A 27,798-nucleotide genomic window follows, 5' to 3' on the forward strand; every position below is an offset into this window, starting at 1 on the left:
AATCATTCATTAAGGTGGTATATATCAGTTTGGTAGAGCATTGTGCTGATAACGTGTTATAAAATAACATAGAAATAAATAAACGTGGATAATCAGAAGTAATGAAGACAAATAAAAATAAAATAAAATAAAATAAAAAAATAAATAGTGAGACCGAATTTATGTTGTTAAAAGGAATTGCAACATATATTTGGGTTTGTATAAATTTTTCACTATCATACCTTATATTAAATATCTTTTCTCACTTCTGCTCATGTTGTGCATATCTTCTTCTTTGCGTCTGCTCCTCCTTATATAGTCAGGAGCAGGGAAAAATAATTGAGTGGAATTGAGAGAGGGAGAGAAGAGGGAGACGAATGGAAGAGGATATGGAAGTGATGTGAGAGGGAGGCAAAGGGACAGTCCACTTCATTAATAATTAAGTGGAATTGAGAGTGGGAGAAAAAGAGACGAATGAGGAAGCCATGGGAGTCATGTGAAAGGGAGGCAAAGGATAGCCATCACTTCATCCACAACACAGCTTAGATTAATATTTTATTAACTGCAAAGCTGCTGTCATTCATAACACCAATCTTATACTTGCAGGGTGTTAAATTTGTATTTGTTTGTTTTGCATTCTTTTTCTCTTCTTAAAAAATTTATTAACTGGGTCCGCGCTGGACCAGAAGCCAAAAGGGTCGCTGGCTGTAACAGCTGCGGAGTAGGCAGCAGGTGGTGACAATTTGGTTTGATGGCTGGCCCAACAGATGACCTAGTTCTTGGAATTCTCGGTGTAAAAGGGGAAAGTGCAGAAGAAGAGGAGGAGAGAAAGAAGAAGAAGGATATAGGGGAGGAGGGAGGGAGAAATATGGTGCCGGTGGCGGCCGGAAACTCGATTCACCGGTCGGGTCCTCGGCCGCAGCTCGACCTCAGTGGCGCCGCAATTCAGGGGAATTTTGAGGAAAGGAACCCTACCATTCTGTTGCCTAATCAAACTGATGACATATCTCATATGGCTCTGGATATTGGAGGTGAATTGTTTTTTATTAGGTTAATTATTAATCATGATTGTTTTCATTAGTTGGGTCTTTTTTAATTTTTTGATCTTCAATTATGATTGTTCCTTGCTGGGATTTATTTACTTTTTTTGTTTTCCAAGTTTATCTTTTTTTATTTGCTGCCTTTAACTGATTCTATGCATCATCTTGGAAATGTATTTGAGCTAATGGCATCAAAGAGGGGAAAGGGGGCTTGATTGTATATCATTTAAATTTAAATTATGCATGCCTGCCTACTTTCCTTTTCCCTGGTACTGTTGGGCAGAACCTGGTTCAGCATCTGTCATCTTTAAGAACATGGAATTTATATATGATATTTATTACAGTTTTGGTGGGCAGGCTTTGGATCAACGGTAAGGTTGCTCCTTTGTGACAGGTTGGTCATGTGTTTGACCCCAACGAAACAGTCTCTCTGCATAAAGGTAGGGGTAAGACTGCCTACACTGTGATGACCCTTCCCTTACCCGCAAAGCGGGGAGCTTATGGCCTGATGACACCCTTTATATTTATTACAATTTTGATGTGAAATTGATAATATTTCTTAATATGCTAAATGCCAATGTTATGATAAGCCTGCACAATCTTTATTTTTCATTTTTTATTTTTTCCCTCCTTGGATATTTCATATTTAATCTTACATAATTGGCATATGGGCAAAACCGTCACTCCAAGGTGATCTTAATGATGGTGATGCTAACTACTAGGATGCTTTTCACTGCAGTTACACTCTTTGCGTATTGTTATTCATTGTTTGCGATTATAGTGTCATTTTTATGCTTAATGGCTTTAATAGTTACTATCAAAGTGAAGTTGTAATGGTCAAGAACTTGAATAGAGATAAAGGGCCAAGTGGACTTTTGCTGCTTTGGTCAGTAAAATATTTTTCCAATATATAATTTATGGTTGTTTTCATCACAGTATCTGTCAATTGGCCTGTTAAATAGTTTTCTTGCTGGAATATGCATATAAATAGTAATCATTGATTCGCTAGGTGGTAAAAAGTAATTGCCAATCAGTGTCCAGTCTGTCTAGCACATCTTGATATGGCACCTTGCTCATGCTTGTGCAGTTCATGCTACCCAGGTCGACAAGTATCAACCTCTATTTCACTTAAAAAAAAAATGTGTTGAAGAAAAAAAATTTTACCATGCATTCCTGCCAATATTTATTTCTCTATGGCCCTCTGACAGTGAAGCTGCACAGCCGCTCAAGCAAACAAGTACCTATGTTCATGTGGAACAGCCACATTCATTTCTCGTTCTGTAGGTCGTAAAGTCATACTTAGTCTCTCAAATTAAATGAATATGATTTTTGGCAGAATATCAAGATTCAACATTATATTTTTTTCTTCAAACTGTTGTAGTTCAAAACAAGGGAAAGGGATGTACCCCGTCTATGCGCTGTTTATATTAAATAAAACCAAGCAAGTATTGTACTCTTCCACTACTATTGCTATTTATTTTGTCATTTTAGGCCTTCAGAGTGATGATTTATGGTCTGAACCATTGGTGGCGTCTTAAGGGATGACCTTCTAAATTATAATTTATCATTGGTTTGTTTTTAGGATCTCTCATCAAGTTGGTATACTTTTCAAGACATGAGGACCGATCCGTTAACGATAAAAGGAGGAGATCCATCAAGGAGAGATTGGGAATTTCAAATGCTAATAGGAGGAGCTACCCTATTCTTGGTGGGAGGCTCCATTTTTTGAAGTTTGAGACAAGCAAGATTTATGAGTGCTTAGATTTTATATATTCGAAGCAACTTCACCGTGGTGGTAGACATCTCTCCACTGTTCTTCCAATTTTTTTAATTACTTTTCTGTATTGTTGTACGTAGTAGACTACACTACCTTTGAAATGCATACCTTTGGCTGTGGAAAATATATAGTTTTCTCCAAGTTGTTAGTCACATATTGTTTACTATTCTGGACATTATTTCATGGATAGGGATGGATTCTCCCAGTTGGTTGTCGAAGGCTCGTGCTAATGAAAATGCCATAATTAAGGTATAGTTCATGTAATTATGTTTGAGTTTACTTCTAACATTTTCCACTTTCAGTTTTCTAGAAGATGAATTGGCGCATTCCTTCTTGTCTGGAAGTAATTAAGCTTTAGACAATATTAACAAGTGAGAATATGCTATTGACTTTTTGATCAGTGGTGAAGCAAAATGTATGACTAGGGCACCAGGGTGTCCCAACCCATGTAAAAAAGTCATTTACAAGCCAAAAAAATCAACTAAAAATCTAAAACAATCTGCAAATGCTTATCACAAATCCCACCTGAAGTGTATCTCTTTAGTCTTTTTTTTTTTGATCGAAAAAGAAATCCATTAGATAAAGGAAGAATGTACAATCAGTAGAGAAGACATCTCCTTAACAAAATCTGAGAATCCCCAAAACACAAAACAAAAAAGGAAAACACAAAAAAACAGCTAGCTCAAATCAGCATGCCCTTAGAAGTGACTTTCAATCACACTGAACATCTGTCAAACATATCCCCTTAAAAGTTCCATTGCCCACACGCCACAAAGAAGCCATAAAGAGCACTTTCTCCCGCACCAACCAGTATGGGACCTTCTTCCCTGAAAAAATATGTAGATTACGTTCCTTCCACAAGCCCATAACACTGCAAATAAAGCACGATTCCATAACAAATACCTTCTTTCCTCCTGCCAAACCCCACAAAAGAAATTGCCAAGAATTTCTCCACTGTTCTCGGACAAACCCGGCTTTCTCCAAAATAATTAAATAACTTATTCCGAACCTTCCATGCAAAATCGCGATGCAATAAAATATGAGAACCAGATTCTGAACAATCCAAAATAAACATACAAAATCAGGGGATAGAGCGTTTTAAGGTCTCCTCATCTGCCGCAAGTCATTAGTATTTAACTATTTATTCTATTAAGCACAACCAACCAAAGAAATGCTTTCATTTTATGGGGAATTTTAACCTTCCAGATTACTTTGTAGAGTGGAAAGGAATGATTAATACCAACCAAGAAATCAAAGAAAGATTTACACAAAAAAGAACCCGAGGTAAGCAACAACCAAGGACAACTATCATCCTTGGACGACACCCTACAGTTGTTCAACATAACTGCTCTTTAGTCTTTAATCGCTAATCTTTGAGCTTTGAGAGGGATACTTCCTCTCCTTCAAAGCTCTTCTGTTTCTTTTGTTCCATGCAGCCGCATAAAAAAATAAGAATAAGATAAATTTTCTCCTTTCTACTCTGGTCCTTCTGCCAATTAAGGCCCCAGCTCCTTTACTGAATCTGTTACCACCCACAATAAACCCACATTGAAAGAGCCACATTCCAAGCTCCTTAGATCTTCTTGGCTATGGCATTGATTTAAAGTTTGTTCTTGTAAACTTTAGAAAATTAGAGAATGTTTTCATTTGGCCTTTTACATGTGTTGACCCCAATGCAGTAGCAATGTCATCTTTGAATCTGTGTTTGCTCTTTGCCTCAAAACCATATATATTCCATACTTCTTGGCTCTCTTATTATGAAGCACTCGTTGAGACTCTGCCTATTTGTTGGGCCTTGCAATTTCAATAGATCTTTTTCTCTTTGTTTGTTCCAATCTATAGGCAAGTAGGAAGTTCCTTATTTCTTGAATTATGATAATGGCTTTACTGCCACTGATCAGTTAACTAGATGTGGACATGGTATGTGAATCAGCAAATGATGAAGTTTGTCTAGTGTGACATACAAAAGTCCAGTTTCTGCTTGTAGTTGGTGATTATTTTGCTTGTATTTATTTATTTATTAACCAGTTAAGTTCATGAAAAAGGCCACAGGTGGTGGGGCTTACAAATATGCAGATTTATTCAAAGAAAGGCTTGGTGTTAATCTTGACAAAGAGGATGAAATGGATTGCCTCGTGGCTGGAGCCAATTTTCTGCTGAAGGTGAAATCCTGAGTAAAACACCATCTTCTATATGTACTAGTGTGCATGTACAATGCTACATGGAGATTTAAATGCATTTTTTGTTTGGTTCTTTAGCCTTTCCAACCAGTGACTCTGTTAACAGTGCTGAAGATTAGAAACTTAGCTTCTGGTTCTGCTCCCCTGATTATAGCATAGATGGTTTCCCAGTTGAAAAATATGAATAGCTATTCTTTGCTTATTTAAATAATCTTCAAATAATATGTTATTTCTTTATGTACTCATTTACATTCTTTTCATTGCTACTGCTCTATATAGACAATGTTTAAGACGCCGAGTGTTACATATGAGTTCAAGTTGATGATCAAGAAATAGTTGATTTTAAGGTAACAAGGGCTTTAGTTGGTATTTTATTATGTAGATGACTGTAGCTGAACATAAATGATGACTATATAATGAAGAGATGACATGAGGATTTTAATTTTCATGCAATGTATCAGCACGTGTGACTCAGTGACCATGAAAAAAAAAAAGTAATTGCCATAACTCATAAGTTGTATCATAGCCTTCCTCTTGGCACCACTATAGGTGATTTAGAATTTGGAAGCTCAAAATAAGGACATTTACTTCTCCCTTTCCATGTGCAACATTTTTCCCTCCTGTATATATTTTTTATTTTTATTTTTTTCCCTTTTTTTTTTTTTTTGGGGGGGGGGGGGGGTGTCTGGTGTGTAGATGAGTTTGTTTTTTATCTGATTAGAGCTATAGTTTCCCATCCGAAGATCTCTTGCAGATAATTGAGGAAAGTAGAAATCAATTTATTGAGGGTGAAGAAGAATGATCTATTTATCATTCACAGATGCAGATTAGATAGAGTGGGATGAATTTGCAGTTATAGAGTGTAAGGTTGATGTTTTGATCCTATTATTATTCTCCCATTTAAATTAACTTTCTTTTATCTATTTCTTTGAAATCCTATATTTTTTTGTAGCATCAAAGCCATAAAAAAATTTGGCTCACATTATTATGCAATGAAAAACTCTGTAGAGGATGAGACCTATTTTCTTTTAAGAGAATAATTCCCACCAACAGAACACCAACATCCAAAAGAAGTTTTTTTCCTGATTTTTTTTTTCATCCATATTTGTGGGACTGTCAGATTTTATTTATTTATTTATTGTCATTGGATATGTATTCTCCTGAAATTCTCAACAGATTTTTCTGTGCTTTGATTAGGCAATCCGTCATGAGGCTTTCATGCACATGGATGGTCAAAAAGAGTTTGTTCAGATTGACCATAATGATTTGTTCCCTTATCTTCTTGTTAATATTGGTTCTGGTGTTAGTATTATCAAGGTATGCTCTCTTCTCTGTTGTTATTTACTGTTGAACGCTTTGAGGTATGCTCTTGCAAAAACTTCTGAAATTATGATCTATGCTTCTTATTTGAAATAGGTTGATGGAGATGGAAAATTTCAGCGGGTTAGCGGGACGAATGTAGGTGGTGGTACTTATTGGGGATTGGGAAGGCTGTTAACAAAGTGCAGGAGGTCCTTTGATATCCTGGTCTATTTTCTAGTACTCGTAAATTTCTTTTCTACGTGTAGAAACTTTATTCTGTCTTTACATTGTTCTTGTTTCAGTTTCGATGAGTTGCTAGAGCTCAGCCAACGGGGAGATAACAGGACCATAGACATGCTTATTGGGGACATATATGGTGGTATGGATTACTCTAAGGTATATTTTATTTTTTCAATTACGTATTTAAATATTTCTTTTAGTTTCTTAACTTCTAGTTGGCCATATTATGGCACAACTGAAAATTTATGGTTTCAGACTTAACAGTGTTAACATGCACTAGCATGCATCTTTGTGCATTGGCATGTAAATTATTAAGTGACAATGCATCTTCTAATTTTTAAATGCATGCAGATTGGTCTCTCTGCATCAACTATTGCTTCCAGTTTTGGCAAAACAATTTCTGAAAACAAGGAACTCCAAGACTATAGGCCTGAAGATATCTCCCTCTCTCTTTTGCTTATGATTTCATATAATATCGGGCAGGTGAGTTGCAGAATGACAAGAATCTTCTGTGCAATGAAATGACTGAAAAAATTATACAAGAGATAAGAGGAGGGCACATGAAGACAACAGTATGCTCTGCGTAAAGCTTTAATTGTGATTTGCGTTGACATAGTTGTGATCATTTGTTATTTATTTAATGTGGGTGTATCTATTTGATGCCCGTGTGTCTGCACAAGCTGCCTCTTCTTCTTAACTGCCTTCTTTGACAAGTCAAACCATACTTATCAAAAAAATGCTAGCACCCTAGTGAACCATGAATTGGTACAAAAATATTAAATTGTGGAACATTTTTGTTCTAGAACACTAAATTTAATGATCCAAAGTTTTAATTCAATATTTTTTACGTAACATACTTTTTATTAGTTAAACTGGAGAATTACCGCTTTATAATTCTATTTTCAGTATTTTGTAAGAGAAAATCTTTTCTAGATCATAATTGTCAAATTGAGATTCGAATCATGAATTGAAATTTGGGAATCGAGAATCAAGAATCGAATTGAATCGTAAGATTCAGCACAAATTTTCAATACCAATTATAAATGACATGCATATATATACAAACAAGAAGCAAAATACTAAAATATATTTACAATTTGACAATTAAAAAAAATCATATTTCATGTGCATGCTTTCCCTAAACAAATGAAAAAGTATGGGAATGAGTCAAGAATGTTAACAAAAAATGAACTTTTGTGCTGTTTAAGAGAAGGAATAAAAAAAAAACTGAACTTTCAGTGTTTATTGACAATTAAAAAAATAATATTTCATGCATATTCTTTCTCAAATTAAAAAGGAAAAAACAATTAACCTAAAAAGATAATAATAATTGAACAAACTTCTCGAACCAACTTTTGAATCTTTGAAATACAATGAAACATGAGTACCACCTGTACTACCTTAGCCAACGAGTGTTTGGCTCCTTCTCAATGGCAGAGCATCATAACCCTCTAAGAGTGAAGAAATGGTTTTGTGAAGGCAACATTAGACCAAAGTTCTATTTTCTCCTCTTTTCTAGCACAAAATTGGCATAGAAAAGGGATGGAGGGTAATCATGTAAAATAAAAGCAAAAAAAAATGTTGTTTTTTTGGGGTTTTAAACTAGTTGAGTATGCCAAGATATGTTAGGTCCAAAATTGTGTGAAATCGGTAGATTCATGTCAATTAGTTAGATCCACGAGGTGAATCAATAGATTTGGCAATGATTCAGTTGTTTTTAGATTCGGTAATAAGATTTGAATCGATTTGGTGTGGAATTGATATGAATTGTATGAATCAAATTGAGAATCTTAAGATTCTAACAACTATGTTCTAGGTTGAGAAACACCTCAACACCTTCTCCAAAATGTACAAGCGCATCACATATTTTTTTCACCAACATATCTATTTAAGTAGACCCCTAAAGTTCCACATTTTGAAGCATCTGTCGATCCTGTTCCTGTTCCAGAAAGTTCCACATTCTAGGTGACATTGGAGTCAAATAAGGCAGCACAGCAGCAGTATCAAGTGTTGGAACTTTGGCCAAATTGGATCATACTGTAAAATTTACTCCTTTTCTCTTATGAAAATGCTTCGAGTGCTTTTAGAATAGAATATAAATGAGTGATAGACGAATTTTGCAGACTAGTCGAAGATGACCTGTAACCCACATGACTTGAAGTCTTTGTTGCATTAAAACTCTTGTTTTTGGTATTTATTTAATATTTAAGGTTATTCTTTGTACCTGTTTTTTCTTGTATAATACAGCATCTTCATCTTCAGTAACCAATATAGGTATGTTGGCTAATTTTAGATAATTTTTTCTTCTAATTTGTTGGTTTTGCTATTATAGATATCTTACTTGACTGCACTTCAATTTGGGCTGAAGAGAATATTTTTTGGAGGATTTTTCATTAGGGGTCATGCTTATACTATGGACTCTATCTCCTTTGCTGTTCAATTTTGGTAATTCTTTAACTCTTTCGTGCTTTGGACTGGATTTTCTTGATATTTAATTATGAATAATGAAATTGTAGGTTGAGACTTGTTCTTTTATTAAAATTTACTTCCCATTTGGTTCCTTGCTGTTTAGGTACTTTTTTTTTTTTTTTTTCATTTTTTCTTCCAAAATTTTAATATGCATTTTTGTTTTGGTTTAGGTCAAAAGGAGAGGCACAAGCAATGTTTTTGCGGCATGAAGGGTTTCTAGGAGCTTTAGGTGCATTCATGAGCTATGAAAAGCATGGGCTTGATGATTTGATGGTCCACCAGTTTGTTGAAAGGTTCCCAATGGGTGCACCATGTGTGGGTGGGAAGATTCATGGACCACCCTTAGGTGATTTGAATGAGAAGGCAAGTACATTGTTAGTGTGCAGAATACAATCTTTACCTGCTGGCTACCAACCTGCTTGAAATTAATGAATTTGAGTTGGTGCTTTTTTTGGTGGGTCAGTTTTGGATAAACTTTGAATCCTATAATAAATATTGGTGCTTAATCCTATTACCCAGAACTAATTTATCATTTTTTGAGAAGAAAATTTTGTTATTAATTTATTTGATATATTTCTGATGTGCCACATATTATAATGTCTACTCTTTTTTTTCTCTTTATATTCAGTTTGCCTGGTTGGTTTCAGGTTGATCACCAATTAATTTTGGAATGGGTTAATACCAACAACCTGATTATGCTAAACAGATTGGACAATTTTGGGCATGATATGAAGGCGACTTATGCCAACCCACTGCCTTTGTACTGGTAGTCTGCAAGGTGCAGATGCTAGGCACCAGCCTGTGGTTTATGCCAACATGGCGCCTAACAATCTCATTTGTGAGCCAAGGATTTTTTGTTATATGAGATTTTGAATTTCCTGTAAAATTTGTGTTCTACAGAACTATAAAAAATGAACAAAACATAGCAGTAAATCAGTAACAAACTGTGAGTCTTACCATTTGCAAAGATTAACCTTTGCTTTTTAAGTTTTGAGTCATAATTACGGGATCTCCTACTATATTTTGTATAAATTTCTATTTTTTTGCCAATGTGTAACAAGTTTTATTTATTTTTCTCTTTAATTGTGTATTTATTTCCCCTTTTGATTTATTATATTTCATTGCATCATTTCGTGACTAGAGCTAAAGTTGTCGCTGATGCCTGTGTCAGTTCTTGACATGTTGAGCAAATTATACACATTTTGTTGTGCATGCAGTTCAAACATATATTCACCTTAGTTCAAGTTTGAGAAGTATGTCATGCCAAATGACATTATGTTAGAATACAAATCTAACTGGGTATCAGTATAAGAAAGCTCAAAGCTTGTGTCCCAGTGTGTAACATAAGCACCCTATGCTGGTGCTCATTAGATTCAATCCTGTGGATCTTGATTCTATGGCAGCTAAACTGTACTTATCATGTACAAGTGGGTCCTGCATTTTCTTGCTTTCCTTTTTCCCCATTGATTGTAATGATTCTGCTATGTAGTGGACGAAAGAAATTCCATAGTAATGATTCCATGACATTTTTCTCTTTATTTTATGCTAAAAGTTTTCTGGCTTCTGAAGAGAATAGATTCATTTAGCAACTGTATTTGCATATATTCTGTCAAGTATGATTTTTTGCAGTCCAGCTAAGCTAACTTGTAGACTGTAAAAGCTTGTAAATTTGAACCAGCCAAGCAATTCATCATCACCATGTTTTACTGACTAATTTATTGTGCCGAACCACCAGCATATTGCAACTGCAGTCCAGCTAAGCTAACTTGTAGACGGTAAAAGCTTGTAAATTTGAACCAGCCAAGCAATTCATCATCACCATGTTTTACTGACTAATTTATTGCACCGAACCACCAGCGTATTGCAACTGCATATATATGTGTGTGTGTGTGTGTGTGTGTTCATGTGCGCGTGTACGTGTATGTATGCATAAAATCTGAGTATTTATGATTTATTCATTGAAGTTTCATGTTGTTAGGGGTGTCATCGGGTAATGCAACTGTGAGCTTTGTCAAGATTTGAGCTAAATATTGGCATCCCCCTTTCATGAACGCAATCTTGATATTTGATACATCCATTAATGTTGATTTTTTAAAATAAAAAAACGTACTATTAATATTGATCTGGAGTTCTAGATGTTCACATGAAATCCTACTGCACTCCGTAAATTTTATGCTTGATATTACTACAACTGTACAAAGAAGCATTTAAGTTTCTCCAACAGTCATGTCTATTTGCTTAATTCATCCATGATCTTTTGCTGTTATGCTTTTTTCTCTCCTAGGCGCTTTAAGACTTTGTCCTTGCAAGCATTTTTCTATTGATATCTGGTGTTCTAAATAACCTAATATCTGGTTGTGTGGGTTTAATGCAGATTTCATGGATGGAAAAATTTGTGCTGAAGGGAACTGAGATTACTGCTCCTGTACCCATGGCTCCACCTGGAACCACTGGCCTTGGAGGCTTTGAAGTTCTGTCATCAAGAGGGCGTGCTCTGCGTTCTGATGCGAGTGCTTTAAATGTTGGTGTCTTGCACCTGGTTCCAACTCTGGAAGTGTTTCCGTTGTTGGCCAATCCCAAAATGTATGCCCAGATGCCTGCTGATGTTGCTAAATGTGGTTAAATATTTCCTGCTTTAAATTTGCCGAAAACTTGCTTTCATAATTTCATGATACTTTTTAATGCTTTGATCTAATTTTGATCACTGTTAGTGATTGTAAGGACACAGCATCATTTGTGTTATGAGTCACTTACAAACATCTTAAATAATCTCCTAAAATTTTCTAGTTAATTTCTTTCATGTAGGGGTTGCAAAAAAGAAAAAGAAAAGAGAAGTTATATGTTTACGATGTCAAATTATATATTCTGTTTGATTTGTTACCCCATTTGTTAAGTTAATAATATTTTGTAGGATTAATTCAATTTGTATGATTCAAGTGCCAAAGACAAAGAAGGATAAAGATCCCTTTTTTTTTTTCTCTCAGTGAATTAAGGGCAACCTTAGGTTTGATCTGATTGATGGCTATGGCACTTGTTATATTCCATACACTGCAGCCAACATATTGAGGAATATAAATGATTTGCAGAGTCCTCAACTCAAAGCAACTAAGCATTAATCCCTATCACTTGTGCAGAATGTTAAAATATATGGTTAAAACAAATAGTGTGTGGAGAATTCAGCTGCCAGTCGCTGTTTTTATAATAGTTTTACTTAGCCAGCATCTGACACAATGCTCAAATTTGCATAGGTTGTTTTCTCATCATTATGCCATTTCTTACACTCAGAACATTATTATCTAAAAGATACCTACCGTTTTTTTTTATTAACATGATATAGGCTTACATGTTCACAGGTACGAGCCCAACACCATAGACCTCTCAGATCACAGTGAGCTAGAGTGAGTCGAAGCGTAAAATTGCTGCTTATTTTAAAAATAACTGAAATTCATCTTCAAAGTACATGGAATCTTCATAATAAGTGTAGTTTGATTATGATTCTGCAAGATAGAAATGTAATGTTCCTGTAGCTAATATTGGATATGAACTTTCCTGTAGGTATTGGTTCACTGTGCTGTCAGAGCATTTACCAGACCTTGTTGATAAGGTATAAAACATCTCTCTTGCTCTCATACGACACTCATACAGTGATACAATCACAAAAACACAACCATACACACTCATAGGCATGTGGGCTTTAACACATCAAGGTCTCCATGAGTGATGTAATAGTGAAGGATTTGTTGTGAACTAGTCCAGCCAGCGAGCACAAGTAGTTTTGGCATGAGTTAGCAATCCTGAGAGTAGTATTGTTACGTTTTTATTATTATGATTTACTTCTACATAGGTTATGTACTATGTATCAAATCCTTTTTTTTTAAATATTCCTACATTAATAACAGCTCTTTATTTTGAATGAGATCAAATTGTTATATTCATTGACATATGAAACAAATGGGACTCTATTTATTCTAGATGTCTATGACCTTAACTTCTAAATATCTGTGCAAGTCTGCAAGATAGCATGCATGATAGTGAATGGAATATGTAACAATGGTATAGATTACACATATAAATATTATCCTATGTTAGGTGCATCCGTTTCCTTATGTTTTATCTTGATGTGTGATTTTGCGTTGGGCTCTTAGTTATTTCCTCTGCAAATATTTCTAGTCCATCTAATAGATTACAAAGGCTTATAAATATAATCCTAAGTTGAGTGCATCAATTCCTCATGTTTCTTTTGAAGCAATGTTTGGGATTGAGGCTCATAGTTATATTTTATTCTCCAAATATTTCTAAGCTGTCAAAAAGATTATACAGGTTTATTTAAGACATGATTAAAATATTGGCATTTGCTCACAAAATATCCTGATATTAACAGTTTCAGATAAAGGCAAAGTTTGTTTGAGATGATATGGATATGATGGTGGTGAAAAATATGTGTCTGATAGTGTATTGTAAAGGTAAAAAATGATGATGATCTTATTGGATGGAATAGAATGGAAAAGGAAAGATAAAAAGCGATGAGGGAGAGAATTTCTTTTTCTTTCAAAAAAGGATTTTATCTTCACTGGATCCTTTCCCTAGTCTAATTGAGGCCGACGGTGTTCACGACTATCTGCTTGGTTTGCAGCATGTGCCAATTAGCAAAATCAGAAGTTCTGATTGAAGATGCAAATTAGACAAATAAACCTCCTTATTGACCGACTTACTGTTTTGGAAGTTGAAATTGTTTCTTTGGTGCATGAAAATAACATTTTCACATCTTAGCTAGTATATAGACTTTCTTAATTTGTTTCACTTGAATTGTCTCTTTTCCTGGTAGTTGGAAGTAGGACAGTTATAAGATTATTCTGTAATTTTTTGAGAGCTAAATGTTAGTGTTGCAGGCAGTGGCAAGTGAAGGAGGAACTGATGACGCTAAAAAAAGGGGTGATGCATTTGCTCGTGCATTTTGTGCCCACTTGGCAAGGTAAGTATCCTATGATTTTTTATTTTATTTTATTTTATTTTTTGTTTGGAGTACTCTTATGGGCTATCTCTTATAAAATCAACAGGCTTAGGTCTTTATTTGAGAGTATCATATTGGATGAAGTTGGCCCAGCTATTAAGGGGACTTAGGGTGGTGGTGGGGTGGAGGAGGAGGTGAATTGGGTCTGATTAGGATTTCATATAAAAACCAGTCTAGAAAAAATTAATGAAGAATCAATCAAAAACCAAATACAAGCAATCAAGTAATTACAGACAAGACACCATGGTTTATATTGGTTCAGTCTCGCATGAACTATGTCTACTTCCCAAGAACTATGCTCTCAGCACTCAACTCTTGGTCCAATACAACAACTTGGCTATTTAGCCAACCGGTGGATAGTCCATGGATACTTGATCTAGAAACTTATACAAATAGAACCAGTCTCAACAAACAAGATTCTTATATAGTGTGCAAGAGCAGTGAGCAGTTGAGCCGACTTTTCAGCATCATGATGCAGCCACAATTCAGCATTATGATGCAGCCACAATAATTTCAGCACTGTAAGCTGCAGCAATGCTTTTGTGCTTGAAAGGAATTATAAACTTGAACAATATTCATGAGAATGGATCCAAACCTTGCTTTGAGCCTCAGCGTGAAGAACACAGATACAAAATTTAACTTTATCAATCAAAGAGCAAAGCTGTATCTTTCTTGTTTTTCTTACTTTCAAGTTTATGGGTGTCTTTCTGTATCAACATGAAATTTTTTTAACACTGCTCAAGTAGGGTTAAATAGGAACGCCCCATGGTTTAGTCATACACAAACAATGTTCTAACATATAATTTCCTATTGTCTGAAAAGTTATTGTATCCTAGAGCACTTTGCAAAATAGGTAAGATTGTGTATCACTTTATTTTGGAAATCATCAAATATTCAATCTCAAAGATAAGGCAACAAGTAAGTCAATTTGACTCAGAAATATCTGTCAGTAGCTTCTAAATTTAAAATTTTAAATTCATGCCTGTTGAAGGCAAGTGCTGCTCCAAATCTGGCAGTCCACAAGATTTCTGAAATTAAATAAATAAAAAATATAACATTTATTCCTCAAAAATCTTGTATAAATATGTGCCCACGTACATTAATACTGAATTAATTAATTAACAAGACTATCCAAAAATAACCATGCAAAACAATACAGTTCCTTTTTTTTTCCTCTGCCAAATAACAGTTCTCGATGTGCTAGGTCATCAGCTGAATCATGATTTTGCTTACTTGAAGCCTGAGCCGTTTCGTGCTATGCTAGAATCATATTATTTGCAAGAATACTTAAATCTCATGCACTGTGAGCAGTAAGTACATGTATAAATCATTATAAGTGAGACACCCCATTTCATCTGAGGCATCATATAGCAAAGACTTGGCATTTTTGACCCCCAGTTTGTATCTTTTTTATCTTTCAAACAAAACAAGTTTAAGAGGTCTTAGAGTCAAAATTTTCAAGAAAAAAAAAATCTTCAAAATAGAATCTTAAAGGGTTAATAAAACTTTCCTTTTTTTGTTTTTCTTCCTCAATAAAATTTTGCCATTTAAGGTCTTTCCTATTGCATGGTAGGGACTTTGTATGGGGGTCCTCTTTCTCCCACTTTGAAGGGCTCCTATATCTCTCTTCCTTTGATCTCACCAAGCTCTCAAACAGCACTTGAAGTGGTTTTTGGTAGGCATTCTCTTGTGGGTGGATTTCCTTCTCGATTTCATGTCCCTCTTCCCTCTCATCCTCCCACATCAATGCAAAGCAAAAATTAAAAGGGGTTTTCTTCACAATTTTCAAGTGTTACATCGCCACCTTCCAAATACCAACCCTACAACATGACAAGTGTACAAATCATCTCACATTCAATGAAAACAAATTGAAACAAGGATCAACACGAAGAAGGAAAAAAGAAACTTCTTCAACAAATAGAAACAAGGATCAAGACAAAGAAGAAAAAAGGAAACTTCTTCAAGCCCTCATCTTTAGTTCACCTCCACCTACACATATCCACAAACACATAGCCAAGGGTTAAAATTTAAAGTTTGGTGGGCATGTTTTCAAAGGTGAGGCCCAATTGTACCATGTTTTCAATATTGAGGCCCAATTGGGCCTTGCTTTCAAAATTGAGCCCTAAATAGGCCATTTTCTCAAAATATAGCCTAAGTGGGCCAAGTTTCCCAAATTGGGTGCCAATTGGGTCCAACCACTTCCAATCAAGCCCAAATTCACCCAAATGGACCTTGACTCAATCCTTACCTTCATTTGGACCAAATTTCATCCCAATTTCATGGTGGGTCCATAATTTCATGCTAATTGAACCCAAATCAGCCTCAACCACCCCCCCCTCCCCCCCGGGGAAATTCCCAACTCATTTCCTTAATCCTGGCCTTGCTAAACTTCCATAACCCCGACCCAATTCCACAAGTAAATGTCCAGAGGCCCTAAAATTGAATTCCAAAGCACTCTTAACAACCTCGCAAATCACTCAGTTTTACAGAAATTTAACCTCACACTTCACTCCCATTCCATATATATATCACATGTCACACCTATTTCACTCAATTTCATTTGCATGCCATCAATTCCATCCACAATTCACTAAAGTCCACTTACGTTACTTACATAATACTCACATTTCACTACACGTGCACATAAAATATGCATGTGTTCCCATTTTCCCCTTTGCTCCAATTCCTGCAATTAGATTACATTTAGTTCCCAGAGCACCTATTCCTTGGAATAGATTAGTCATAATAAAAGAATTTGATAGTTTATATTTGGAAAAAAAAAAAGAGAAAAGGCAAAAGACACTAACCTCCCTTGAGGTTTGGTAAACAGACAAAGACCTCCCTTGAGGTTTAAAAAATTTCAGGGACCTCCCCTGAGGTTTCAAAAATCCCAGGGACCACCCCTGAGGTTTGTCAAGAAGACACAAGTATCCCCTTATATTTTGCAAAAGGAAAATTTTTTTTAGGGGAGATTTGTGTCTTTTTGGCAAACCTCAGGGGAAGTCTCTGTCTTTTTGTCAAATCTCAAGGGAGGTGAATGTCTTTTGTCCTAAAAAAAAAATGAAAGCCAATAACAATGTTAAATATTTTATGAATCATGGACAAGAAATAGATAAGGAATAAATATTCCCAAATTTCACCATGGGAATGTCTATTCCTTTCGTCTTGCATGTTGGATGAAATAATAAGTAATGTACTAGGATTATCTATTACCTCCATTCCCAAATTTCTTATTGTTTTAGGGAAGGTCTTTGTCTTTTTGCCAAACTTCAAGGGAGGTGAATGTATTTTGCCCTAAAAAAGGAATATGAAAGCCAATAACAATGTTAAATTTTTTATGAATCACGGACAAGAAATAGATGAGGAATAAATATTCCCAAATTTCACCATGGGAATGTCTATTCTTTTCTTCTTGCATGTTGGATGAAATAATAAGGAATGTACAAGGATTATCTATTACCTCTATTCCCAAATTTCTCATTATTTAGGGGAGCTCTTTGTCTTTTTGCCAAACCTCAAGGGAGGTGAATGTCTTTTGCTCTAAAAAAAAATATGAAAGCCAATAACAATGTTAACTTTTTTTATGAATCATGGACAAGAAATAGATAAGGAATAAATATTCCCCTATTTCACCATGGGAATGTGTATTCCTTTCTTCTTGCATGTTGAATGAAATAATAAGGAATGTACAAGGATTATCTATTAACTCTATTCCTAAATTACTCATTATTTTCCTTCTTATTCCATTTTCCTTCTTATTCCAAGGAATCGCTGTTTTGAGAACCAAATGTAACCCTAGATTCCCCCTAACCACCCTTTTCTTTGTTCATCATTCTTCTTTTTCTTAAAATTGTATATTCCCTCCAACAAGGACCTTCCACCTTAACCTGCTGTCTTTCTTTCCTTTCAGCTGCCTAACAATCCAAGAAATCCCTCCTCATTTTTTTCTTCTTGCTTTAGTGCCTTAGATGGTAGGGGGAAATGTGGGAAAGATGTGAATCTTGCAATAGCCAACTCTCATCACTCCCTTTAACTAGGCATCCTTGCTTTCCTTGCTAGGGGGCTGCCCACTTTGGCAAAGTACTCCTGTCCTTACTACATGCTCTCTTCCCTTCTCATAGCAGCTGATTTTTTTCTCCATTGGAGGAGGGATTGAAACTCAGAAAAAGGAGATGGAGAGGTAGAGGAAGAGCTTGGGTCTTTCTTTTTATGGATTTCTCTCTATTTTTCCTTCCTATACAGGAATCCTAGCACTATTTCTTTACTTTCAGCCACGGTTGAGTATAGGTACTGCCATATTGCTCTCAATTTCGTTGATTTTTGAGGATTTAATCCGTGAATGCTTGTTAATTTGTAGTTAACTAGCCTGTGAAGTTTCATGTGCTGACATTTATGTGCTGAATTGCAGAAATGGGCAATGTTGTGTTTTCTTTGAGTAAAGTGCAAGTGAGAGAATGTGAAGGTGCTGTGAGTGTTGTATGTGTTCTCGTTTATGTTTTAGAGAGGAATTAGAGAGCAAGTGCATCATGGGGGTGAATTAGAGAGTGAAAAGTTCAAAAGCCACGAGGGAGCTTTAGTTGGGTAGATATGTGTTCCAGGATTGCAGAGTTAGCTTGAGGATATCATAGATAGTTGAGAGTTTGTAGAGCGAACTGTAGAGAGAATTTTGGTCCTAGAAGTTAGAAGGGTATAGTTTTGTTTGGCTAAGAAGAAAGCGGGGAAAAAAATTCTAAAAAGTAATAATAATAAAAGTTGTATTGGCTAATAAAAATGTCATGGATGAGAAGAGTGCAGCTTAAAAGAGTCCATGTAAGAGGCTTGATGGTTGAGAAGAGGGTTTTTTTTTTTACCTTTTTTTGTCTTTGACCTTTGGTATAGAAAGACAAGAAAGAAGAGTAAGATTAGGAGCAGAGATGAAGGATTACAAAAGGACTAGATTTGGAAGTCCTTAGTTTGTTCCTGAAAGGTGGCATGGAGTAGAAGAACCCGAGAGGAGTGCTAGAGAACAGAAATCTTGAAAGAGAAGAAATCAGAGTCAAGGAATGGTGGAGCGTGCATGGGCAGCCATGGCTGCTGGTGGCAGCAATGTTCCTTGGCAGCCATGAGAGTTAGAGAGAGAGAGGGAGAAGACGACAAAGAAGAAGCTCACTTGACTAGCTGAGGGCACGATGAGGCGCACGGTAGTGGTGGCCTGAGGAGCACACGAGGGTGTTGCTGGAATGCCCACAACTGGAGTTTGAGGGCACTTCGGGGTAGCATAGTGGCTGCTGGTGGTGTCTGCAGGAGGAGAGCAGCCTTGGGCTGCCTTTTGCACAGCTACATGGTTGGTAAAGATGGAGAAGAGGAAGATTTGAGAATGTCGTTGGGTTAAATTGAAAACCCTAGGCTATGTGGCAACCCTCATTTGCAGTGACTGGTTGGCCTATCACGAAATCTAAACCCCTCGTGCTTGTTCCCACCTATTCAGGTCATTGGTTCAAACCGACTCAACTTGGATGCCCACTTTTTTTTTTTTTTTATGAAAGAAAATATTTATTTTCTGATTTAAAAATCATTTAAAATTCAAAATTGAAGAATGTTCAATGGAGTTCGGAGGAGGGACAATTGCGTCCCTTCAAGTTTTCCTAAAGTGAGATGAACTGCATGTGCATGAATGGAATTTCAAATGGCCATCTAGGGATTCAGTACCTAAAGGCTGGGTATAAATAAAATTGATAAAATTCTTAAAATTAATCTAACAACAAAGCTCTAGGGAGAGGCAATTATGTCACTTCGAGTTTTCCTAATGTAAAATGAACCTTATGTGCTTGAAGGAATTCCAAGGGCACGAGGAATTCAATATTAAAACGGCTAGTTATTAAAATAAATAAAACCTAGTTGCATGTCATTCTGATTCAAAAAATGAGACACAAAGTAATCTCTAGTTAATTAGGTAACATTCATAGGAAGGGTGTGTAGGGAGTGTTAATACCTTCTCCTTGCATAACAGTACTCATGAATGATGAACCCGACTCTTGTAGCGTAGAACATGACTATTGGTCTCTTGGTCCTTATCGTAGCTTATACACCAATTAATTGGTAGTAACATATTAGTGACGACGCTATTTTCCACCCCATATTTTTCATCTCAAGTTTGCCATTCAAGTTGAGGCAGTTTGGAGACCACCTTTGGTATGGGGTGGCCTCCAGGGTGCATTGCAGGCCCATAAATTTTGTATTTAACGCATTGCAAGCCTAGTAATCATCAAAATCAATGCTTTAAGTAAAAGGAACTCTGATAAATCATTGAAATTCCACTCATACTAATAAATTATCTTAAAAAATTTTTTGTGTGGTTAGATGAAAAAGATGTAAGTCATATTTCCTAGATGTGTGTTGACAAGGTGATTCTTGATTGAGTGTTTTGCAGTTGTTCCTTACTAGAAAGTATTCATTTTCATGTTTGTTGATATGGACATTATCTTGGAAGGATTGGAATGTCTTGGGTCAGGATTCTTTTGAGCACTTATCATGTTAAAATCATCTGATTGCTGTGCCAATCCTGGCTTGTGTTGCCGTATTACTGCCATGTCAATATAAACAAGATGATTTATGAATGGATTAAAAAACTAATTTGTAGGTCCCTACTTTCCTTGGTGTCATGCGTTATGCTTGTTCAGGGCATTATGCATGCATATGACAGTTTGTCTTGTGTGCATGGGATGTGTAACTATCATGTAAATACCAGTGTAGGATTTATTCTGAGTAGGATGATGCCTTGGTGAAAATAGTGAGTGGCTCTTCGGTCATTTTGATGTTTTCGACAGAATGAGAACGAAAATAGCGTAAGAAAAGCTCTTTAGGGGAGGGTTAGCCTAACTTGCTTCCCTTGCTAAACACACATTGTCTACAGAGGTGTGAGTATTGAATTGCATTGCTTTACAGTTCACTGCGAGACTCTTGTTTACTATCATGTTTGCTTACTGCTCTGCTTCTGCTTCATTTGCATTCAGTGGTTGTGAATTTGTTGATGTGGTGAAACTGCAGTATACTTTTGGCTGACTAAGTATGCTATAACAAGTGTCGCACAGCACTTCATAAGGTGTGACGTGTTCGGCTTGTTACACTTGGCCATATCTATAGGAAACAAGCAAAGGTTGTAGAAACTGCTGGCTTTATTGTATTTGCTCTCCCTGGATCTGTTTACCATGGAAAGCTGTTCTCATTTTTCATTTCTAGTTTTCCAAAGAACAGAAAAACTATTGTTTTCGTTTTCTAAAATTTAAATAGGAAACTCCACCCATGCTACCCTCCCCCCCCCCTCCTCAGGTTTTAAGTTTTGGATTTCAGAGTTCTGCCTTGAGCTTCCAACAAATCTTAAATGTAAAATCACTAGGACGGAAGACATGAACACCAAAATAGCAACATAAAGGTGGAATACAAACACCAAGGAAATGATTTTTTATTTCTCTTTTCTTTGGGCAGGGCTGGTGGGCAGGGGAGGGGTGGTGGCTGTTGTAGACAGGCCCATCACGTAGTGTTTTTTTTTTTTTTTGTCTTACTGTCCATACTGATGCCGCTTCAATTTTTGCCTTTTTTTTGTAAAGAGTCGTGCCTTCTTTTTGCAATCATTTATACAGTTCACAGTGTTGCATTATTTATGCCTTGTCAGGCCACTGGCTGTCGAGCAAGTCGTAAACTTCCTGCAAGTTTATTTTGAATGAGCCGAGTTTCATTGCAATCATTTAACTTGTTTAATAGGTTGATGGAGGAGCCTGCTGCTTATGGAAAGCTAGGGCTGGCCAATCTTTTGGAACTAAGGGAGGAATGTTTGAGAGAGTTCCATTTTTTTGATGCATATAGAAGCATAAAGCAGAGGTATCAACATTCTTGATCAAGCTTTGAGATGATTTTTTTTATTAATATCTGGTCTGTGTTTCCTTTTTCCCGGTTTTTTTTTTTTTTTTGGGGGGGGGGGGGGGGGGGGGGGGCACTTTGCCCAGTTATCAAATTTTATGAAACCTTTTCTTTACAAAAAATACATCTCCTTTGGTGGGATCAACAACAGTAATCTTGTTTCATTTTACATTTGTGTTACTATTTTACGCTGGACAATTAGAATGTGCATACACTTACAGCTATTGATTTAGGCATTGTTTCCTGTATAGTTCCATGAGCATAGAGTAATTTACCTGCATACTAGCTTGCAGGAATCTCATGAATGGCAATCACCAACTTGCCTGCTTAAACAGGTCATAGTGGGTAAACTTATAGTATCCTAAAATAAATTAAAGGAAAAAAATTATACGTGATCATTTCATCTGTTTTAATTCTTATGTCTTTACATGTGAAAGTAAATAGGAAAGAAAAAATGAAAAAAAGGATAGGGATGGGGATGCTTAGATTAAAGCATTGAATGCTCCCAGTTAGTCACCTAAATATGTGTATCTCCCATGCCTTTATAAATCTTTTTTATTTTGTTGCATTGCATGCAACAGGGAAAATGAAGCATCCCTTGCTGTATTTCCTGACCTTCTGATGGAGCTCGATAGTATGAGCGAGGTATGCCTCTTTGTATCTGTGTTTGTTTCTTGGCTGAAACTCCTTTTGTCGCTTAAACGAAATTAATTTTAGTTTGAAATGATTCCTGCTGAATTATATATTACAGAAGTGTGGGCCTTCAATTATTTTTGGCTCATTCTTGCCACCCCACCTGATGACACCCTTTGCACCATTCTTTTGTTGATTTAAAGCTCCTCTGATTTGCAGGAAACAAGACTGCTCACCGTAATTGAAGGAGTTCTTGCTGCAAACATCTTTGACTGGGGATCTCGTGCATGTGTAGATCTATATCATAAAGGAACAATTATTGAAATTTACAGAATGAGTCGCAACAAGATGCAGAGACCTTGGCGGGCAAGTGCAGTGAAAATATTTTCAGTTTGGAGAGAATAGTTGATTGGCTAGATAAAATTCTTTTGAGTTTTATTTGTTTTTTGGGTAAATGAACATGGAATATAAAAACAAAATTTTGTCTCAGGTGGATGATTTTGACATTTTTAAGGAGAGAATGTTAGGGTCTGGAGGCAAGAAAGCTCAGCCACATAAAAGGGCACTGCTTTTTGTGGACAACTCAGGAGCTGACATTGTCCTAGGGATGCTTCCCCTGGCACGGGAACTCTTGCGGCATGGAACTGAAGTAAGTTTGCTCCTCTGAAATGCTAGAAAAAAGGATTGGAATCACTTTGTTGAAGGGTGAACATTCCACAAGCTACCATATGGGAATCCTTTGCCCTTTCAAAGCTTAATTCATTTTATTGATAGCACTATTGATGGGTTTCACTAATTGTTTTGTCCTTGCAGCTGTGTGGTTAAAAGATGTTTTTGATCCTATTCTCCTCAATATCCCATTCTTATTGGAGCTAATTGAATTCTACTTTGAATAGGCCCACCTAAGTAGCCTTGAGAGAAATTTAACTAGTGAAAGTCACAACCTAAACCCTTCCTAATTAAATAAAAGGCCCCTAAAATTTAAAATAAACGTCCAACATAAAAATAATTCTGACTAGATAAACATAGTTTATTGGGCTTAGGACCCAAGAAACACTTAGTCCTATTCTTTGGATCATCACCGAAAGTGCATAAATTTATTCATTCAATTTCCAGCTTACTGCCCTACCTCACTTTCTTTGTCCCTGAATCTTTAAGTGTCCGTTTGGATCAAGGGATTTACTTGGGAAAAGGAAAGGAAAGGAAAATAAGAAGGAAACTCTTTTTCCCTTGTATTTTCTTTCTCTATTAAGTATTATCAAAAATGAAAGTTGTTTTAATATGATTAAAAACTAAGAAAAACTGAACATTAATGATGTGTAAAATCGAAATTTTGTTTATGGATTTTGTATATTTTATATTTTATATTTTTTTCACTTTCCTCAATAACCAAACATGAAAATGTGGGTTCCTTGATATTTTCCTTTCCCTTCCTCAATATTCTCTGATTTCCAAACAGAGCCTAAACTTTCTAATTTTAGTGCCTGTATGGTAACATCTCATTATCTTTAGTATCCTGCATGTTAAGTTATCTGCTCAATTTTCTTTTTTTAACCTTCATTATTTTAGTACCATTTCATTTTCATTGCATATACAACACATTTTCTCCAGGGTTGCTGTTTCTAAAATGTAAATACGAAACATTTGTAGTAATTTTCCCTCCAACCCCCCAATGTCTGGAAGTTTGAAATTATTCTGTATATAAATACCTTAGTTAGCTGTTATAATTACTGGTGTTTATATTAAATTGTATTTGTTTCCTTAAATTATTTTTACAGGTTGTTCTGGTTGCAAACTCCCTTCCTGCTCTAAATGATGTTACTGCAATGGAGCTTCCTGATATTGTGGCCGAGGCTGCCAAGGTTGGTTTATCTGCTTCGGTACTACACACTTCTCATATTTTCATGTTTCCATATCCTAAGCTCCTAGCATACCTATTGATTTGTAACTCTGCTAGGATAGTCCAGTGTTCTTTAAACTGACAAAGTTGGTTCAGTTAATGTCATCTGAGCATTTAGCATTAACAATTTTACATTCTGTCACTAAATTAAGTGGTGTTTGGATGGCACTAAAAACATGACATTTGAATTGAGTTTTCACTTTGCATACAAAAACAAGTTGCTTTGCTGTATTCATGAAGAAAAAAGAGTTTGTTTATTTTCCCAAATTAATATTTAAGATTATAGTGGTCCATGTGAGAGACTGACAGACACAATTATACTGGTACATTTTTTGTGCCATAAGCATTAATGCATCATTTTTCATAAGTGATTTTTTGGGAGTTTTATCATCAAAATTATGTTGAATTAATGCTTTTCTTCTGCTGAAATCCTAAGATTGTAGGGTCATTGTATGTATTAGTTTGACCATGACGAACACTCATTAATTGCCTCTCCATTTTTTCTTTGGGATGGTGCTCCCCCTGCCAAAAAAAAATCATGCCCACAGCACCGTTCAGTCACATGGTTTTGGTTTTTCCACTATACCGTGATATTTAAACACACCAATAGAATTGCAGTTGACTCTTCTAAGCTGCAGTATTGCCACGGGCCCCATGGGGGGTTTGTTAAGAAAATTGAACACGTGATCCTCACCCTATATAATGCCTGCTCTGCTATTCGCTCACATGATTTTGATTGTTGTTCCACTGTATGTCCAAACACACATGGATGGAAGTGCAACTGACTCTTCTAGTCTGCAGCACTGTGACATCCTCCGTGGAGCTGCTGAAGCAGGAGGTCTACTGGTGGATGCAATGATTAACATCCGAGATGGTTCTAAAGAAAACTCACCTGTACCTCCTTTGATGGTTGTTGAGAATGGGTGTGGAAGTCCATGCATAGACTTGAGGCAAGTAAGCTCTGAGCTAGCCGCTGCTGCAAAAGATGCTGACTTGGTATGATTCTACAACCAATTTTTGAGGAAAAAAATTCTCTTTCTGAGGAAATTGTTAGACATGTTTAAATTGTTCACTTTTTCACCCCGAAAAAGTGTTCCTCCTTTTCTGTTTTTTTCTCCCTCATCTTGTTGGAATAAATATATATTTTATGAAGGTAAAAGCATTTGGGTTTATCCTATGCAGATTGTCTTAGAAGGGATGGGCAGGGCTCTTCATACCAACTTCAATGTTTCGTTTAAATGCGAAGTTCTTAAGGTCAGATTTAATCGTTCCATTTTCATTTTTCAAACGTCAAGATTTAAAGTAGTAGGTGTTGGTGATGGGGTCAGACTTGCAAAATCATGAATATCTTCTTGTTTGTGGAACCCAGTAACTGGCAGCTCCAACCTGTGTAACGACTGCCGTTATTGGTATTAAACCAATAGCCATTTATACATGCTAAATCTTCTAATCAATAATTGGGCCAAAAAAGAACTTAAGTTGAATTAGTTTCTCATTTATCTTTATCAAAATTTTTGTTTTCATCTCTTCTAATCAATAATTGGGCCAAAAAAGAACTTAAATTGAATTAGTTTCTCATTTATCTTTATCAAAATGTTTGTTTTCATCCAAAAAGTCACTTCTCTTCCAATACTTGCATTTTAACACCAACACTATGTTTTGCAGCTTGCAATGGTTAAGAATCAAAGGTTGGCAGAAAAGCTGATTGGAGGAAACATTTACGACTGTGTCTGCAGATACGAACCAGCCACCTAAAACATCTCTAAATATTTAAAGCACCTAATATTTAGATTCAATTTCCATCATTTTTTTCTTGGAATGATGTGATAGCATCTTAATTGGAATCAGAATCATGTGGCTCAACAACCTTGGGTATATTGTCCTAATGGCAGCTTCTTTCCCCTTTTTTCCCTCCCTTTCTTCTTGGAAGAAAGTAGGGGAAATTTGGGAAGGGGCTATTTTTCTATTGAGTGTTCTATAGTATTTAGGACCGAGCCATTCGGTTGCCCAGGGCATGCTGCAGGAATCTTCAAATGGAGCTTGCAGGGTCTGCACTGCACCTGATTGTGGAAGATGATCGAGACTTGCACTTGAACTGAGCCATTTGAGACTTGGTCTGTGAGTTGATCCATTTTCAATGGCTATACTGATTTTTTTTTTGTGTTCAAAATGTTACTATGTAAATTTGGTCATGGTGCACCTCAGTTTCACTGTTGTACATGTATTTATTTTGTAAATTTAGGCCTGTATTATTCTACAGATTCTGTAGTTTGTAGCCCAGAATTTTTTCTGCAAGTTCCTGTTTTATTTCTCAGTTGTGATCTTCAGATGTTCATCTGCAAGCTTTACTGAGCTGGGTATCCCTGCTTCAACTTGAGCAAAAGGTTTTAGCCCCTTCTTTTGATCACATCATGCTAAAAAACCTCAAACTTCCCCAAGCCAGGGGGAAAAAAAATGTGAGAGATAAAGAAAGAAACCAATCTCACTCTGTATCACTGTTGCATAAAAGAATAAATTTCGTACTTTAAATTTAGATTTATATAGATTGACTATATTTTGTTTTATGCAAATATTCCTAATTTGAATCCCAAGTTCTCAAACATGGGATAATTATTCTTGAAATGCTGTATTTTTCGTAAGTATAAAATTAAAATAATAATATCAATTAATGGTTAATTAGTAAAATAATGTATCCTCAAAAAGTTACCTATAACTCTTTCATTATCTTAAGTTCAAGGAATGGTTGTATTACCTTTTATCATCATGTTATTTTATTTAGAGAAAAAGATAGATAAAAAATGTAAATTTTGAATTCAAAAAAATCAGAGTAAAAATAGGGGCACTAAGCATTCGTGAGTGCCTGAGGTCTCCTTGAGATTTTAAAAGACCTACTTAAGGTTTTAAAATTCTTAGTGATCTCTTTTGAAGTTTGCCAAAGAACACAAACATTTTTTTTTGTATTTTGTAAAAAGATAATTTTTTCTTTTGACAAATCTCAAAAGAGATGTCTAGTATTTTTAAAATTTCAGAAAGATCTTTGAAAAACAAGGGATTCTTTTTCATTAATGATATGTAATATTTCCTATAGAGTGTAGACAATAAAAATTCGGGCGAAAGAGTGCACATGTAGTAATTTAGTGAACAAGAGGATGGTTTTCAATTAATATTATCTTCTCATTATTGTTAAAAAATTTTCATCCTTAGAAATTATCATTTAATCACAACATTTACACACCACAGACACATGTAATTTAACATAAAATTAATTAAAAATTTTAAAATATTCTTATCCTTCCTACATCACCATATTATCAATTTTGATGTCTTCATAATCATCCTAGTGTCTCATCAATCATCATACTGTTTCTCAC

The 27,798-nt window shown here is 35.7% G+C and overlaps 1 protein-coding gene across 1 annotated transcript; it reads left to right on the top strand.

The window, feature by feature from the left end:
• The first annotated feature begins 253 nt into the window (after nt 1-253).
• LOC131146947 (pantothenate kinase 2-like) lies at nt 254-26,741 on the top strand. The gene is made up of 22 exons (XM_058096812.1): nt 254-1,010; nt 2,602-2,814; nt 2,987-3,045; nt 4,842-4,958; nt 6,174-6,293; nt 6,393-6,487; nt 6,581-6,674; nt 6,870-7,001; nt 8,851-8,963; nt 9,158-9,350; nt 11,362-11,570; nt 12,341-12,385; nt 12,543-12,591; nt 13,877-13,959; nt 21,739-21,855; nt 22,476-22,539; nt 22,747-22,893; nt 23,018-23,176; nt 24,306-24,389; nt 25,229-25,423; nt 25,610-25,681; nt 26,093-26,741. The coding sequence occupies exons 1-22, from the start codon at nt 731-733 to the stop codon at nt 26,180-26,182; spliced, it is 2,730 nt and encodes a 909-aa protein (XP_057952795.1). The 5' UTR covers nt 254-730; the 3' UTR covers nt 26,183-26,741.
• Nucleotides 26,742-27,798: the final 1,057 nt, after the last annotated feature.

The sequence above is a fragment of the Malania oleifera genome, chromosome 13, assembly GCF_029873635.1.
Source record: "Malania oleifera isolate guangnan ecotype guangnan chromosome 13, ASM2987363v1, whole genome shotgun sequence".
NCBI lineage: Eukaryota > Viridiplantae > Streptophyta > Magnoliopsida > Santalales > Ximeniaceae > Malania > Malania oleifera.